Source organism: Mus caroli, unplaced genomic scaffold, assembly GCF_978045245.1.
Source record: "Mus caroli unplaced genomic scaffold, Mus_caroli_1 scaffold_13, whole genome shotgun sequence".
In the NCBI taxonomy this organism is placed as follows: Eukaryota; Metazoa; Chordata; class Mammalia; order Rodentia; family Muridae; genus Mus; species Mus caroli.
Genome location: NW_028227268.1, coordinates 16,672,529 through 16,689,458, shown reverse-complemented (window position 1 = coordinate 16,689,458; position 16,930 = coordinate 16,672,529). Strand labels below are relative to the sequence as shown.

At 46.0% G+C, this 16,930-nt stretch overlaps 1 protein-coding gene across 2 annotated transcripts in view; it reads right to left on the bottom strand.

The window, feature by feature from the left end:
- The window catches only part of Marchf10 (membrane associated ring-CH-type finger 10), an 89,958-nt gene extending 74,789 nt beyond the window's left edge, over positions 1–15,169 (bottom strand). For both annotated transcript variants that reach the window (XM_021178082.1, XM_021178091.1), the window contains exons 1-2: positions 14,993–15,169; positions 10,896–11,002 (exon numbers count right to left, since the gene is read on the bottom strand). In XM_021178082.1, coding sequence (XP_021033741.1) covers positions 10,896–11,002; positions 14,993–15,032 — 147 coding nt within the window. In that variant the 5' untranslated portion in view covers positions 15,033–15,169. The remainder of the gene's footprint in view (positions 1–10,895; positions 11,003–14,992) is intronic.
- Between the last annotated feature and the right edge of the window lie 1,761 nt (positions 15,170–16,930).

The following is a 16,930-nucleotide window of genomic DNA, read 5'->3' as shown; positions in this document are numbered from 1 at the left end:
TGTTACAAAGTATCGCCAGAATTGTTCTTTCTTAAGACGAGATAACACTGCTAATCTTTTGTTGTGCCTAACCGGACAGGACAAGGGTTTCTTCTGCTTACAATTCCAGGTTGCAGTCCATCAGGGAGGGAAGAAAAAGGTAGGAACTCCAGCAGTTAGATCGTATCCAGCCAAGACCAAGACCGGAGAGAATAAACACATGTATTGTAGTTTGCTTGCTGACCGCTTCCACTTGGGTAGCTTTCTTCACTTTTACATAGGCCCACCCACTCATGAGATGGGGCATCCAGACTCAGTGTGGATCTTCCTACCTCAATTAACCATCAAGACAACCCCCACAGACTGCCCCCCCCCACATCTGATTTAGGTATTGCTCAATTGAGGCTGTGACAAAGTGACATTTAAAACACTTTATGGGGGGCTGGAGAGATGGCTCAGCGGTTAAGAGCACTGACTGCTCTTCCAAAGGCCCTAAGTTCAAATCCCAGCAACCACATGGTGGCTCACAACCATCCGTAATGAGATATGACACCCTCTTCTGATGTGTCTGAAGACAGATACAGTGTACTTACATATAACAATAAATAAATCTAAAAAAGAAAAAAAAAACCCTTTATGGTTCCAAATTCTACTAGGGTGGGTAGGGGGATGTGGTCTTGGAAGGCATCTTCCCACCCTGTGAATAAAGAGGGCATTGCTGTGTATTAACATAAAGCTAACACACACAGTTTGAATTGTATAGTTTTCCTGTTTCGTTGTAATTGGTTTTGTTTTGCAGATTTCCCCCTGCTAGCCAGTAAGAATTTAGAGAGTAAGAACCGCCTTTCACCTCTTGAATTTTCTATCATCTATTTTTTTTCTTTTGTCAATTTTAAAGTTGGTATAGAAAATAATGGATTTCATCATGACATTTTCTGACATGTATGGCATTGTGTTTCGCTCATATTTACCTTACTCTTTTTGTCATCAAAATCTTAAGCAGTTTACTAAATTATGAAATATTTTAATAGTTTTTGAGAATTTTATACTTAGTATACAGTAGTCATGTCATTTACACCTGATATCTCACTCCAATTCCTCCCAAGACCCTCCCATCCCTTCTCAAATTAATGAATGACCTTTCTATGATATATATATATTTCTATGATATACATATATATATGCATATATATTACATTTAGTGCTGTTTGTGCTTCACTTGGGATTGGATACCCTATTCCAGAGTTAGTTCATCAGTGGAGAAAATGGATTCTGCCTTCCTTGGTGGCCACTGATGCCTGTAGCTCTTCATGTAGGGATGGGGCCTTGTGATGCTCTCCCCCATCCATGTTTCCATGACAACTGGTATGTTCACTGTGCAGGTCTTGTATGCATGTGTTTTTTGTTTTTTGTTTGTTTGTTTTTTTGGTTTTGGTTTTTCGAGACAGGGTTTCTCTGTATAGTCCTGGCTGTTCTGGAACTCACTTTGTAGACCAGGCTGACCTTGAACTCAAAAATCCACCTGCCTCTGCTTCCCAAGTGCTGGGATTAAAGGCATGTGCCACCACTGACCGGCTGGAGCATTTCTATGTGCATAGATCCTGTGACCCTCTCTCATTTGTGACCTACCAAGGGTCAAATTATTCACTAAAGTAGTTTTAGCATTTCCCTACTTCCTGACTTGGTAAGAAAGGAAAGATATCATTTGCATTTTCTCTTGCTTCCATTATTTAAAAAAAAAAAAAAAAAAGCATTTCCTTTTGAATGCAGTAGGATTCACAGTTTCCTGCCCAGGGAAAGCCTGGGAGGTTATGGAACAAGGTTAAGTAAGAATAGACATGAACTGACTGTAGTAAAACAGGTGCTGCCTGGAACCACCTGGAAAGAGTTAGTCACACCACACCTAGGGAATCAATTGTAGGAGAACTCGCTCCCCCCCAACCCCCTGCCAGCTCACCAGCTGGTCACAGGTGAACTCCTGGATTCTAGAGAAAGGTGAGGTCTTACCCCACCAGGCTTGGACATGGAGAACCCCCCAAAGTGGTTGGTTTGGCTTTTACTGCTGTCCCTCAGTCCATGTTTTATTTTGAGCAATTCTGTTACTAAGTCATTGCAAGGACTGCTGGGACCTGTGCATTGCATAATGTAAGTAAGGAAACCCATCGAGGGGGCTGGAGAGATGGCTCTGGGCTTAAGTGCACTTGCTTCTTGCAGAGGACTGGAATTCATTCCCAGCACTAACAACACTGGGGGCTCAGAACTGCCAGTAAGCTCTGCTCTGGGGGAATCTGATGACCTTTTCTGGCCTCTGAAGCATACCACATGTGTGTGTGTGTGAGAGAGAGAGAGAAAGAGAGAGAGTTACCCAAGTAATACTAGACAGAAAGTACCTGTCAGAAAGTAAGTTCAACAACAAAAAAATAAACCAGGTAAACTTGAAGGAAGTTGGCTGAAGAGATTTATGAAATTCAAGTAGAAAAGCTTTCAAAAAAAGCATTAAAATAGTATTAATTAATTAATAGGGGTGCAAATGTGACTTGCACATGGAGATCACAGAACAGCTCATACAAGCCAGTTCTCTCCTTCCACTGTGTGAGTTGGGAGGGGAGCTCAAACCCGGATTGCCACAGTTGACACCAGGAGACTTCCCAAGCTAAGCTATCCAGCCCTGAGCTGTTCGTTTGTTTGGGTGTGGCTCGTCCCACAGTGGCTTCTAATCAGAGCACCTGTTGTTGTGGGGCCATTTACTCGGAAGTCTGCTTCTCACAGCAGCAGGTGTAAGTGGTGACCTCACCTGTGGCTATTTAGGTCATTACTGTTGATCAGAAAGTGGAGCGGCCAGTGTGCGCCAACACTGGCAGGACCAAGGAAGGTTTTGAACCCAAGTCTCGTAGGCTGGGTGGTTTTACTTATTTAAAATCCTCTTCATGAACGCCTCTGTCTTAAATATTTCTCTATCAGAAGGAGAGCATGAGTAGATTGGTTTTTGCAATGTTGAGAAAAATTCTCTATGGTTCCCTGCCTCTCGTGGACTCGTGGGAGGCAAGCTAAGCCTTGACAGGGCAGGTGATGACTTTCAGCCTGAGATGGCCGAGCAATCTTTCTGTTTGAACCAAACACCGATCCTGTCAAAGTTACAGCTCTGCTGTGAAGGAATGCAGAAACGGAACTGCCAGAAGTCCAGTCCTAAGAGTCAAAACCCAGGCATTCCCTGCCCCGGGATGTGTTGTCGTTCTGTTTGTGAATGGTCACTAATGGTGTTGGTTCTGTGGTTGGGATCCTCAAGCGACGAGGTGGCCGGAGAAGGTGGAATCTCTGGGTGGGGAGGGGAAAAAAATCCATTGATAATTTACTGTCCTCCTCGTGGGCCTTTGGATTAGTCTCCTTGTGTGAAATGTCCATGAGTCTCGAACATGTGGTCAGACCATCAGAGACCAGTCTTGGAGTTAAAGGCTTCGGATGACTTCTGTGTCTTTTCTCTTCCCCTTTGGTGGTGTCTCCTCACCCCCCACCCCCCCTCCACCCTCCCGCACCTTGGCCCTCTAACAACAGCTTCCACTGTGGGAGCAAATCACAGAGTCTGCCTGTGGGGGATGGCGTGGGTTTTGTGACTCACTGTAACTCAATCCTGGTAAACACACCCAACTCCAGCCCTGCCACTTCCTAGCAGAGACCTTGGGCCTGCAGGCTCTGTGGTGGATTGTCACTTCCCTCAGAGAGTCGTCCCTGGGCTGGGAGGTGGTTAGGAGAACAGAAGACTCTCTTAGGACCTTAGCTGTGACTGGCCTGTGGGGAGGGTTCAGTGTCGTCAGCCCCACCCCCCAGCATCAGCAGGCTTTTAATTGTTGTTCTCCCACTTCCTGCTTTACTTATTTCTAAACTCAGCCTTTGCCATAGCATCTGGCTGTATCTTGGTCATCAAAGAAAGAGTCTTCCTGTCCGGGCCTGAGCATGCACTTGCCCTGAAGAGTCTCTGGACCTAGGGTACTCAGCCAGCCAGCTGAGGGCTTTCTGTGCACGGCCCGTTCTGGAGCGCACGGCAACTCAGTTTCTCTTTAACATCACAGCTTTTGAAGTTTTTAAAGGTTAGGATCAGATTCTTTATGGCCTGCGGTCATTGGGGCTCCTGATGACCCGTGAAGTCGTGTGTCATAGGAGAAATTTCCAGTTTTTGTATGAAAACAGCTATGAGAAAAAATAGCCTCATTTTTTTTAAAAGCCTATTTTATTTACTTTTTTTTTTTTTAGAGATAAGGTGTCTTGTAGTCCATATGTAGCTACATATTTGCTATGTAGCCCATAATGATCTTGACTAAACTTGACTAAACTTATCTAAACCTCTGCCTCTATTGCCCGAGAGCTGAGAGTTTAGAGGGGCTTACCTGTAATCTCCAATATGGTTTTATGCAGCGATGGGGGACTGAACCCGGGGCTTCGTGCATCCTAGGTGTGCTGGCGGACTTTCTTTTTTCTTTCAACTTGACACAAGCTCTAGCTTGTCAGTCGTGTGTTAGGAGAGAACCTCAAGTAAGGAGCTGCTCCCACCACACTGGCTCGGGGGCAGGGCTATGGGGCATTTTCCTCACTAACAGTTGCTGCTGGAGGGCCCAGCTCACTATTGGTGGTGGCCGTCCTGTGAGGAGAGCTTGCAGGCACTGCCCTCAGCTCTTGCATGTTGTGCTTATTAAGGTCTAACTCAGAGCTGAGGGCTTTAATAATTATCAGTGACATTATTAAAGCCCACTTAAAAACAAAAGTTTGATGTTTTGTTTTTTTTGTTTTTTTTTCCAGATATTAGGGTATTTGCATATATCACAGGACAAGATCTCTGGCAGATGAGACCCGGCTCTAACCACAAAAATCCAAGTACCTTAAGCCCACAGTTTGAGGGTATTTTATGTTTTAAATAATTTTGTGCAGGGAAAGAAATTTTCCTCGTGTGGCAGCATATCGGGTGCTCAGCTAGTTTCAGAATTTGAGATTTGGGGTTTTTGGATCAGAGCTTCTCAGCCTGTCCCTCTCCCTGCCAACCCCTGCCACCCGCTGCCACCCGGCATGAAAGCCACCGCATGTCCTCCAACACGTTTCTATCTCGTGTTTCCTTGTTTTTGATCTGCACTTGAAAGAGTTGAGGTGGGTAAGTGACATGAAATGAAACCAATTTGAGCACATTTGAGAGATTGTAGAAAATTGTGCAGAAATGCCAAGTGTAATCTTTCTGTCTTGCTTTCCAGTGGGCATTAATGGCTAAGGCTAAATTCTGCCTCCCGTTACATAAATACATTTGAGGAAGAGGGAGGGGGAGAGGGACAGGGACACACACACACATACACACACACAGGGGTGGGGGGAGAGAGGAAGAGAGAGAGAAGAAATGTGAACACCCTTGGAAGAGCAGAGCCAAATTCTAAGATAGAATATAATTATATACGGGTTACCAGATTCTGAAATAGCGTATAATATAACGGATAGATGTTTGTCTCCTTTTTTTTTTCTTAAAAGAGCCCCACCCAGCCACTGAAAGGAGTAGAAGCAAAACAATTATGGGTGGTTTTAGCCTTTTCTTGTAGCTAAGCCCACAGACCTGTAAAGACCCTGTTAATTTAATGCATACCACCCTTCGGTGTATTTTAGGACAGAGCAGAAATAACCCAACCTTAGAAAGAATGAGGAGGTTCCTAAGGGCTTCAATTTGAGCCAGTTCATTAAAGCCAAGCCAAGCATGGGCGTGGAATGTGTGGCAAGTGTGTATGGTTTGGGAGGCGCGTGCGGTGATTAGGTCTTCCCCTATTTGTATAACCATTCTGCAGCAGGAAATCCCAGGTGTCCTGAGCAGATGGCTGCACTGAGAGAGAACGCTCGGATTCCCACAGGGTGTAATGGGCCCAAACCCACAGCAGGCACATGCAACCTTCTGACAATGCAACATGCTGTCCCTGCAAAGTTCACACTCAAGAACTGTGTAGTCAAGTTACAAAAAAAAAAAAAAAAAAAAAAAAAAATCATTAAAATGACATCCTAATGTTTACGTAAGTTTCTGGTTTTGTGTTGGCTGCATACACAGCCACACGGGGGGGGGGCAGGTTGGAGGTACCCCCTTAAGGTATGAGTGTGATTCTACTGCCACAGCTATCCTTAGTAAATGATCTGAATACACTTTGACTGGATGACTAAGTTAGTGATAATGTAATCCTTTTCTTTTTTAAGACAGTCTCTCTCAACGAGCCCAGGGAAACTTTGAACTCACGGTCCCCCGTTTTCTGCTTCTCAAATGCTGGAAGTTTACAAGTACACCTTCATGCCCAGCTGCAAGTGATTTTTTGAAGTCACAGCTTTAAAGCCTTTCTGGAAAAAAAAGGCAAGGGGCAGATTAAATATTATTTAAAAATCGCTGTGGGGCCAGGCATGGCGGTATACACAGTAAGCCCCAGCACTCAGTGGGCAGAGGTAGGTGGATTTCTGAGTTCGAGGCCAGCCTGGTCTACAGAGTGAATTCCAGGACAGCCAGGGCTATATAGAGAAACCCTGTCTAAAAGAAAAGAAAATGACATAAATGACAAGTTCAGTCCTGTCTCCAGCTGGAGGTGAGGGGTGAAGGAAGGGTCCCAAAACTGGGTGACAGCTATAGCTACAAATCTACCATAAATCATTAGCACATGTAAGACAGATCGAATTTTATGCTATGTAAATTGCCACCCTATGATTTCTTAAAAACAAACAAAATGAATCCCAATACTAAGTGAGTCCAGAGATTCTAAGTTCTAAATTAGAATCTAATTAAAACTATGATCTTAACTGTACTTGTAGAGAACACAATTAAAGCAGGGGCAGAGGGTGGGCAGGGAGGTCAGAAATGTGGGTGGGGGGGAGGTTAGGGACTGGGGGTAGGGTTAAGAAGTTGTTCTTGCTAAGGTTAGTCTTTCTTAGGTCTTTGGGTCTGAAGCCTGGCTTTGTGGAGAGCTGCTAAAGGTCTTCAAGTATTCCAGTAACACGCACGGGCTGATGCGCAGCTTAGATTAAGACAAAAGTCAGGCAGATGACAAACAGTTATGACAAGAGGAGACCAGCTAATACTAAAGGATAGTGTGATAGTCCTGTGCAGAAATTATGGCATTTGGGGCAATGGTGGTAGCCACACGATAAAGGGTGCCACGAGATCATGTGCTCTAGGGTAAGCTTGGCAGGGTTTGGTAGCCAAAGCTTTGTGGGTGGGAGAGAGGAAGGAGCCAGGGAAGATGGTTGATGTGAAGAGGGCTAGGAGGGGGATGGACATTTGATATCCTGTGGACATGTTGGCTTAGCGATGTCCATGTGACACCCAGATGAAAATAACCAATAAGCAGGTGTGCCCATGATCCGGGCACTTTGAGGCGACTCCTGGGTAACAAGACATTTGTATAAAATCATAGCTAATACGAGGACGATCCAACAGGCGATGAGGACCTTGTATATCAGAAAAGGTGGGGGTGGGGAGCTAAGGATGGGACCCTGTGCATCAGCAATTAAGGGCAGAGAGAAGAGGAGAAAATAAAAAGGGAAAACATGAGGGAGACAGTGGGTCAGGAGACCATGACACCAGAGAGAAGAGGACAGGAGAAGTCGCCTTCAGGAAACAAGACTGGGAAGGTGTCACTGATTTGGCTTCTTGACCTCAGAAGTGGTTAGGGAGAAGGAAGAGGAGACTTAAAAACAAACACACAAACCAAGGAGGAAGTGGAGACAGAAATGAGGCTGGCTAGCTGCAGGAGTCTGAGACAGACAGGAAGCAGCCAGGGATGCCGTTAGGGGAAGGGAAAGGCTTTGTTCCTTGATTCTTAAGGTGGAAATGTCAGCATATTTAGTTAGATTGAGCCACTAGGAGAAGGAGTGAGGGTACTCAGTTGGTTGATGGCTTGCTTTGCATTCAGGAGGCCTTGGATCCTGTCTCCAGCAAGATGATGGGTAGGTAGTCTATATGTAGAATATGGATAAATACATACACAAGTAAACAAAAGATAGTGGGAAAGAGGTCAAAATACAGACAACCGAGTCCCATGGACGGCAGAGGCTGGACAGCCGAGGGACTGGGTCATGGTGTCAGCTGGTCACTAGCAGGCAAGGATCACTCTAGTCTCTGAGATTGGAGGTCTGGAAGGTGGTGAAGGGCAGGAGGCTGAGAGGGCTCCCTGACTGCTGGCTCAAGATTTTGGAAGTGTGGAGTCAGAGAGGGAAAGACTAGGAAGCTTTAAATCAAGAGGATAGCCACAAGAGCTGATGGACAGTAAACGTGTTGCCAGGAGTGCTCTCTGAGCACTGATGCTCCTCTCCATCCTTCACCTGCTCGGCTTCCAGCTTCCGGGCTGGACCACTTTTTGCCACCTACATGCCTACGAACTTGGGCCAATTCACCATAACCTCTTTCTTAAATGCCAGTCCCACTTTTCCTTTCCAAATCTTCTGCTTTTTCTCTTGCCCCTTCCAGCCCTTTTCCCCTCACACAAGCCAAAGTGATTTAAAAAAAGAATCTAAACCAGATCGTGTCTCTTCTCTCAAAATCTGTCCAGTGCTCTCCCTGTGATGAGAGTCACACTGGTGGCACGTCCTGCTTCTCCCTGCGAGAGCCAGCCTGATCTGGCTCTACAGAGCTCTTCCCCTCCTCCTGCAGACACTTTCTGGTGACTCTAAGCAGATCCTGCCTCAGGGCCTTTACATTTGGCTGGTGATGGCTTGGTTAGCTCTTTCCCATCACTTACACCCACAGACGCAGCTCTTCCTCAGTGCCTGTCCCTAGGAGCATGGCCCCTTCCTTATTATGCTGTAGCTGACTTAGGTTGTTTGTGTGTGTGTGTGTGTGTGACTACTAACACATCTCTGAGGTAAGTCAGCTTAAAGACAGCTGTTTTGGCTCACAGCCTTGAACCTTTGATGATGACAGATGCTATGATGTCATGTCCTGTCGCTTTGAGCCTGAGGTGCCACGGGCCATCATGGCATCCATTCACCTCGTAGTGACCAAGAAGTTAAAGGGAGGAAGGGGCTGGATTCCCATAGTTCCCTTCCGCAGCTGCAGACCTCCAAAGACCTAAGACTTTCGTTAGTCTCTGCCACTTAAAGCTTCCCCAGTGTCCCTACAGTAGCAAGCAGGGAACCAAGCCTCTAACACATGGGCTCATGAGGGAACATTCTAGTGCCACCCTAGAGCAGTATCTAAAATAACTCCACACTGTGCACATTTTTCTATCTTCCAAACTTAGAAGAGCAACTCAGGAGATCAGAGACCTTGTTCAGCACATAGTAGGCACTTAATGGATTAAATATTGGTTGAATGACCAAACAAAACAAAACACAACTGGCAATGCTGACAGCCTAAGTGAGCCTGGAAAATAAAACCGCAACAGATCCAGAACACATGGCTGTGTGATTTTCTTCACTGGGGACCATTGGCAACAAGACGATTTCCTTATGCACTCAGTGTAGAAACAGTATTAACCCAAGTGCTTCCACCCACCAGCCAGGGGGCAGAGGCATCTTTGTGAAAATCAGATGACTCCCTGAGTAACCTGTTCTTGTGTTGACATTCTTATTCAATTTCTGGAATTTTCCTCCCCTTTGTAGTCCTCCTGGGTATGGGTTGGCAACTGGAGGAAGAAACCGCTGGCCCTTTCCAGACCCGGTGCAGAGTTGCGCTGTTCAGGTGAAGCCAGGCTACTGAGCCGCCGGGTCTGGTTTCCTTGGTGACCCACAAGGCTCAGTTCTATCTGAAATTGCTAAGGAGGAGAAAAACCTGATAGTTGAGCCGTTTTCCTTGGGGAGGAACAGCTTTCTGAGCTCCATGGAGGCTGAGGGTATGTCTCCCTGATTGGCTGGGGCTGCTTCTCTCAGAGGGGGTTGGGGAAGAGTTGAGTGACATCTCCTGAATGCTCCAAGAGTCCCACAACCCAGCCTGGCAAGTCTGTCCTATGCCAGCCCCAGGTAATGACATCATGACCCCTCGGGCTCCCATAAGTTTTGTTTTTGCATGCAAACACTGTAGCCACGGAGACCAGAGGTTTCCTCGGTGGTGTCGAGCGCTAACCACCTTTCTTCTGGCACCCATGACAACAGGAAGGGCAAGCTATTTTGTCAATGGTAGGGCAACTCAGTTAACCCTTTGAGGTCTTTCTCTTTGTTTCTCAGTCAGTCACATATGAACACTACTATCGCTTATTGTCAAGGGTAGTGGGTCAAACACTGCATTAAATATTTGCGTGGCTGCATGAACATGTGTATGGTATGTGTATGTGTGTGCATAAGTGCACACATCCGGGCACACATGTGTGGGACAGTGGAGGATATTGGGTGTGTTGTTATCTTCACCTGACTTCCATGACACAGGGTCTTTCATTCACTTAATCTGGGACGAGGCTGGTGGCCAGCAGACGTTGGTAACCCTCTCTCTATCCCTGACCTGCAGAGCCCTGGGGTAACCTGGGGTAACATGTGCATGGTCCTGCTTAGCTTTTCGTGTGGTTGTAGGGGCTATGTTTATGCAACCAATGCTCTTATCCACAGAGCCGCAGTCCTAGCCCCTGCACGAAATATTTTCTCATGTTCTCATGTTTATTCTGCAGTACTTCACTGATTGAGCCATCTCCTAGCCCCTACATTTGTTTTTTTTTTTTTTCCAATGGCCCCTAACGTTGTAGCAAGGAGGATGGGGTGGGGTAAAAGAGGAAATTGGGACCAACCCTGGGATAAGACAATTGCTTCACTTTTTGACAGTATTATGAAGTTGGTACTGTTGTTGGAACCATTTTAGTGGTAAGGAGGACGGATGACTTCCTGTTGTCTATCAGTGAGTGGTGGGTTGGGGGGGGGTAGTTTTTATACCCAAGCTGTCTTCCAAATTCTATTACCCCAAGCCAGGGGGGAAAGCAGTCCTTGCTTTCTGCAATTACCTGATATTCTGAGTCCACCTTATGCTGCATATCCCGTAGATACTGAACATCGCTGACGAACTTCTGCCTGTCCCTTGTTTCATGCAACATGGTTCTCAGTTCCTGTTCTATGAGAGAGAGAGAGAGAGAGAGAGAGAGAGAGAGAGAGAGAGAGAGAGAGAAATAAGCAAACGGTGACAGATGCTTTTGTGAGTCATCGTATTTGGATTTATTTGGGTATAATTGCATGTGTTCTTTTATTAATCTATTCCCCCATTGTTTGAAAGGCACAGACATCCCCCCCCCTTTTAAAACTAGAGTCAAAGTCCTTATATCCTTTCTGTTCCAGGCATAAATAATGCAGTGACATTCATCAGCTGTCTTCAGTGATCCTATTCTGGTGATTCAGAGGGAGTTAGGTTGACAGACACACCTGATTGGGAAGTAGTTCTACCACATGGCATAGTAGAAAACAAAGAGCCTAGACAGATCTGCAGTGACCAAACTTATAAGCCCTGTGTTGCTTAAATTCATGTATACGACTATTGTGCTCAATCCAACCCAGACACTGGCAGCTGCTGGGCACAGCAGCCAGTCAGGCAGACATGGCCCCACCTTTGTGTTGCCTACAGTCTAGGATGGAAAACCAATGCTAGACAATTCAACCCTAACTGCCAGTACAGAGCCGGGTGTGGGTTCTTTGAAAGAACGGTATTGTAGGGGAGCAGAGTCTGTCTGGAGGGGTCAAGCCGGGACACTGGGCTTAATAACCATGAGTCAGGCAAAGGGTCAACACTGTCACTGGGTTTGATAAATTGTGAGTCAGGCAAGAGTTGGGAGAGGACAGCAGGTGGCTCAGGGCATGAAGGAGCAAGTGAGAATCGGAGAGGGCAGGGTGACTGGGCAGATGGTGGGGAGAGCTGCAGAATGATGGGGGTTGGCAGAGATCAGCTCATATGGAGCCTTGTAGGTCACAGTGATAAGACATGTAGAGCTATTGATAGTTTCTAACCTGAGGGATAAATGTTTGCATGCTGTATGTGTGCATGCATGTATGTGTGTGTTCAATGTGCATGTGTGTATGCACATACATGAGCATGCATGTGTATGTATAGACCAGTGTTTGTATGTGTGTGTGCACATGTGTATAGGCCAGTGTTTGATATCAGGCATTTTTCTCCTCAGTCACTCTTCCTTTTACTTATTTATTTTTTAAGAGATGGTATCTTCCTGAGCATAGAACTTACTGGGTTTGCAAGAATAGCTGACCAGAAAGTCTCAGGGATCCTTCTGTCTCTTCTCGCTCAGCTTTTTAAATGGGTGGCGAGAGAGAATCGCGAACTCAAGTCCTAACGTTTACTGACTGAGCCATCTCCCAACCATTTTACACGTGTGTAAAAGGCTCCTAAAGTTGTAGACAGGAGGATGAGGTAAGGATGAAACATGGAGCTGTGATCACCACTGGGACAGGAGATGAGATGGTAGCAAGGCTTGGGCAGCAAATGTATGAGGAGAAGATAAAAAAGAACACTGGGAGCAGGGAGGGGCTGGGAGGACAGGGTGGGACTGGGGGGACAGGGTGGGACTGGGGGACAGGGTGGGGCTGGGGGTCCGAGCTCCCATGGACCAGCCTGCGGGAGTGCCAGGCACTGCTCTGAGCAGCCACATATTTCACCTTCATAAAAACATGTTGTAAGGCAGACACTGTAGTTTCTGACACAGAATAACTTAATCACACCTTCAAGAATGTTTAACTAAGAAGGGGGCATCCTGACCATCAGGAGACACAGCTAAGATAAGACAGAGCTTTTCATCAGTTCCCTCTGAGGTAATGCTTTATCTACCTGGGATCAGGAAGGGCAGCTTTGTGAGAAAACAATATGGAGTTTGAAGAGTCTACCACACTGCGAATAGAGGTGTGAAGCCGGCAGTTGGACGCCGGCTCTGAGCTGACGGGATGGGTAAAGATCTGGCCAGTGCTGGCGCATTGGTAACAACTCAAGAAGAAGCAGAGTGGACAGAGAAAGTGGACCGGGGAGCAAAACCCTTAACACGTAAAATGTAAGGAAAAGATGGTCAAATAGAAACTCTGTAAAGGACTCCAGGGGCAGAGGGGAAGCCCAGTGGGTGTTGGGTCATTGATGCTGAAGAGGCCTTTCCAGGAGGAGGCTGTTAATACCCCTCGCAAGGGCAATGGCTGAACCACAAGGCTGAAGTTACATTGTACTAGTTGTTACTAGCTGTCCTAGCTGAACTGGTGGCAAAGATGTGTCTCGATTTCAAGAAAGTAGGCTTTGGTTGGTGTGGTTGGTTTTTAATTTGTGACCATAATGTAACAGAGTTCACAGTATAAAATAGTATAGTTTGTACTGAGACTACCAGGCCTCATCAAGAGGATCATGGAAGCCCATCTCCAATCCCTGTTTATCATTCACTGGAGCTCTTTCAAGGGCTTGCTACACATCTTTTTAATGACTAACTAGAGCGGGCTCTCAGCTCCACGGGAATGGCAGGCAGGCAGGAAGTCGCCAAGCAAACCCTCAGGTGTGTGCGCCTCCTCCCCTTTATTCCCTGTGAGTAGCTATTGACAGTCAGCTTGTACCTGACTCATGGTGACCCATCAGTGTCTCACCTGGGAGTTAGGAAATCTTGCAAGGTTTATCATCTACCCCTGAGCAGCATGGAGAATTTCCTGGTCCCCAGGGGGATTATTTTTTACTTAAGATAGACAGTGAGTCTTTGAGTCTTAGGATCTCAAAGATAGATTGTAGTTTATAAAACTAAATAGGATCTTGCTTCTCCCCTCATAAAACTAGCCAATAATTCTCCCCTTGATAAGAATCAAGTTGACAAACCAACCTTTGTCCTGAAGTCCCAGCCTGATCTGGCTCTATGGACCCCTCACACCACCCCACATACCATGCTTAGCTATGTTCTCTTGAAGGATTCAGGGCAGTTTGGACTTGCTTTCTTTTGGCTCAGGATGGTTGGGTGAGTGGTTCCCCATCTTGCACTTTCAGAGGCGTGGCTCTGCCCTCATTACCTGTTCTTTCTTAAATTTATCAGTAACTGTGTTGGTCAGATTTCCATGACTGTAACAGGTACCTGAGGCAAGTAAAGACTCACTAAAGATTGTGTGTGTGTGTGTGTGTGTGTGTGCTCTCACGCACGTGCATTTCAGCAGACACTCATGGGCTATCATTTTCAAAGATCACACTTAACTTTTCATATAAATTTGTACCTGCATAGAATGAAGTCTGTTCCCCCTTTTTCAGAAAAAAAAAACGATGGGGTTAAAAACAGAAAGATGGGTCCCCTGCTGCTCCTGTTGGGGAGAGAAGCCTGTCTGAATATTAATCAGGCAGATGACATCGGGATTCATAAGGAAACTATGTTAATGGCTACGAAGGACACAGCCCACAGTCCAGCTGGATGAAACATTGTAGGTATACAGTTAACACAGCAAAGCCAGTTACTCTATCCTGGCCTCAGGGTGGTATAATTTAAGGAAGGTTCTTGGTCAGAAGGCATGAAATAACCTGGCCTGAAGAGGCAGGAAACAGTACCACTGAAAGAAAGACTTGCTGAGTCTTCCTGACTTCACAATCATCCGCAAAAGTAAGAACTTTAACATTGTCCACGAGAGACCCTCCCCCACCCACCACAAGCTCCCCATTACACTGTATGTCACTGTAAAATAAACAGTTGAAACACCACCGTGCCACATGTAGTTTCTTATTTAACTATATCAATACTCTATGAAACTAAACAATCTGTCCCCTTGGTGTCTGAGACAGTAGAGTATCGCAGACTAGGAAAATAGTCTCCAGAGGAACTTTTTAGGCTGCACTACAAGTTTGAAAAACTGACCAGAATGAATGAGAAATAGAAATAACTACATAGGAATATTTCCAGAGGAAATAATGCTTAATACTCAAAAGTGCCTTTTTGTGGGCCTACTCAATGAGATGGCCATTTGAAGCCAAGGATTTTGTTTTGTTTTGTTTTGTTTTTCAGATAGAGGCAGGTGCTAGAGTGCTTAGGGGGGTGGGGTGGGGAGGGAAATGTGAGCCAGGCACAATTCCAAGATGGCTACCGGTGCTGTCTTCTATTCTCACCTTTGAACTGCTTCTCGTTCTGAAAATCACGCATGATCATGTGTATGTTTGTTGCAAGCTTCTGGTGACAAAGCACTGGATCAAGTTTGTGTTTTAGAAATTGGTGTGCGATGCCATGCTAAGGAGAGGGAAAGGGCCAGGGATGAGGAGGTGTGTGAGGTGGGGAGAGGAAGCGAGTGATTCTGCCAAGGCCTCAAAATTCCACGCATCTGTGAAATTTCAATGAGGAATATTCTAAGAACTCTGTGACATTTGAATTCCTCTCTAGCATAAATTTCCAGGGAATTCAGACTGAGACACCCTGACTAAGGAGAGCAGGAATAAGGGCAGACTACATTCCTTTCCATTCTCTAAAAGCATCACACATGTGTGCATACATGCACATGTGCATGCCTGTGCACATGCTGTCTCCTTTTTCTGTGACTATATTTGTCAAAAAAAAAAAAAAAAACAAAACAAAAGATAAAACCATACCTGACCTGAAAGAAGTGCTTTTAAAATAAGCTGTCTTACTGATTATTCTGTGAAATATCATTAAAACTATACTGTCTTGATTTTGGCAAATAAGCAAAATGTAAATTTAACCTCTCGATACTGAAGCTTCATTTGAGGCAAGATATAAGTAGCTGTGTTACTACCTGACAATCAGGTCTATAAATTCCTCCATGTCCACGATTGGCTGCTTAGAAGAAGAATTTCAGAAGACTTTAATCTTTTCCACAATGAATTCATTTGTAATGTCAAGGATTACAGGATTTGTTTCAATTTTAGTTTGGAAAAAAAAATCTTAGTGTTTTTTTTTTTAATATCACTTTTTAAACTTGTGCTGAATATAAGTTTAGTGACTTAGGCTCGGTTTATACTTCAGAGGCTGAGGGCTTGAGGCACGGTGGCGGTAAGAGAGGGTGACTGTACCAATTTAACGTAGGAAATAATGGTTGCGTAAAGGGGTGTATGAGAGACCTAGCTAACACACACAGACTATTAAGCCCAGAGCAGAGACTGTGTAATTGGAAAAATGAAAAGAACATCACAAGTTTGACAAGCGATTGGGTTCTACCATTAATAATACCATCGTTTCCACACTCAAACGCTGTTTCCTGGACTTGTAGACCAATGTCGCTGTGCAGCAGTTGGGGGGTGAGGGAACTACCACTGTACAAAAACCAACTAGACTCCCGTTAAATCTGTTCCTTTGAGGTAGAAACAAACTGGAGCTAGTGTTAGCCAGAAGAAGAGAGGGGCTCTAAGAGGTCTGATTTCCCTTCAGAATCTCTTAAGTTTCAAAGGTAAAGTTGATTCTCAGTTCTGGGAAGGCTGGGGCAGGCAGGCGCCCATTACCTTGGGGATCAGCACTTTCACCCCTCACAAGGGGCTAAAGGGGCCGCGGGGCGGAGCGGGTGGGCGAAGAGCCGCCCATCAATCGTGCGTGGGGCGGGTCCTGGGCTCCTCTTCCTCCCCCACACCTCACTGTCTTCCCTCCTTCTAGAGGGCCCTCTTCCTTCTCCTCCCGGGAGGCAGCTGTCCGCCGCGGCCTCCGGCCTTTCTTGGGGTGGAGACGGTGGGGGCGGCTGCTTGGCGTCCTCCCGTTTCCTTGGCAACCGAGCCTCCCTCCTCGCGCGGAGCCTGTGTCGCTAGTCGCGAGGGAACGTGGATCGTGGGGGTGGGGCAGGGCTATGGCCCCGGGGGTCCTGAGTCCACACGTGGGCGGCCCCGCCGGTTGCCGTGGGAACGAGAAGGGATGCAGTTGAGAAAGGAAAGCGGTGATGGCGGCTGGCTTGGAAGAGATGCTCTAGGAATAGGCACTCTGATTTTTGTCTGTGATCACGCCCAGACTCAGTGTTGTTTCTTATAAGATGAAGATTAGAAAATGGGAGAGGAAAAAAATTAAATAAAACAGTAAAGGGAATAAATGGAAAGAAGAAAAGATACTGCACT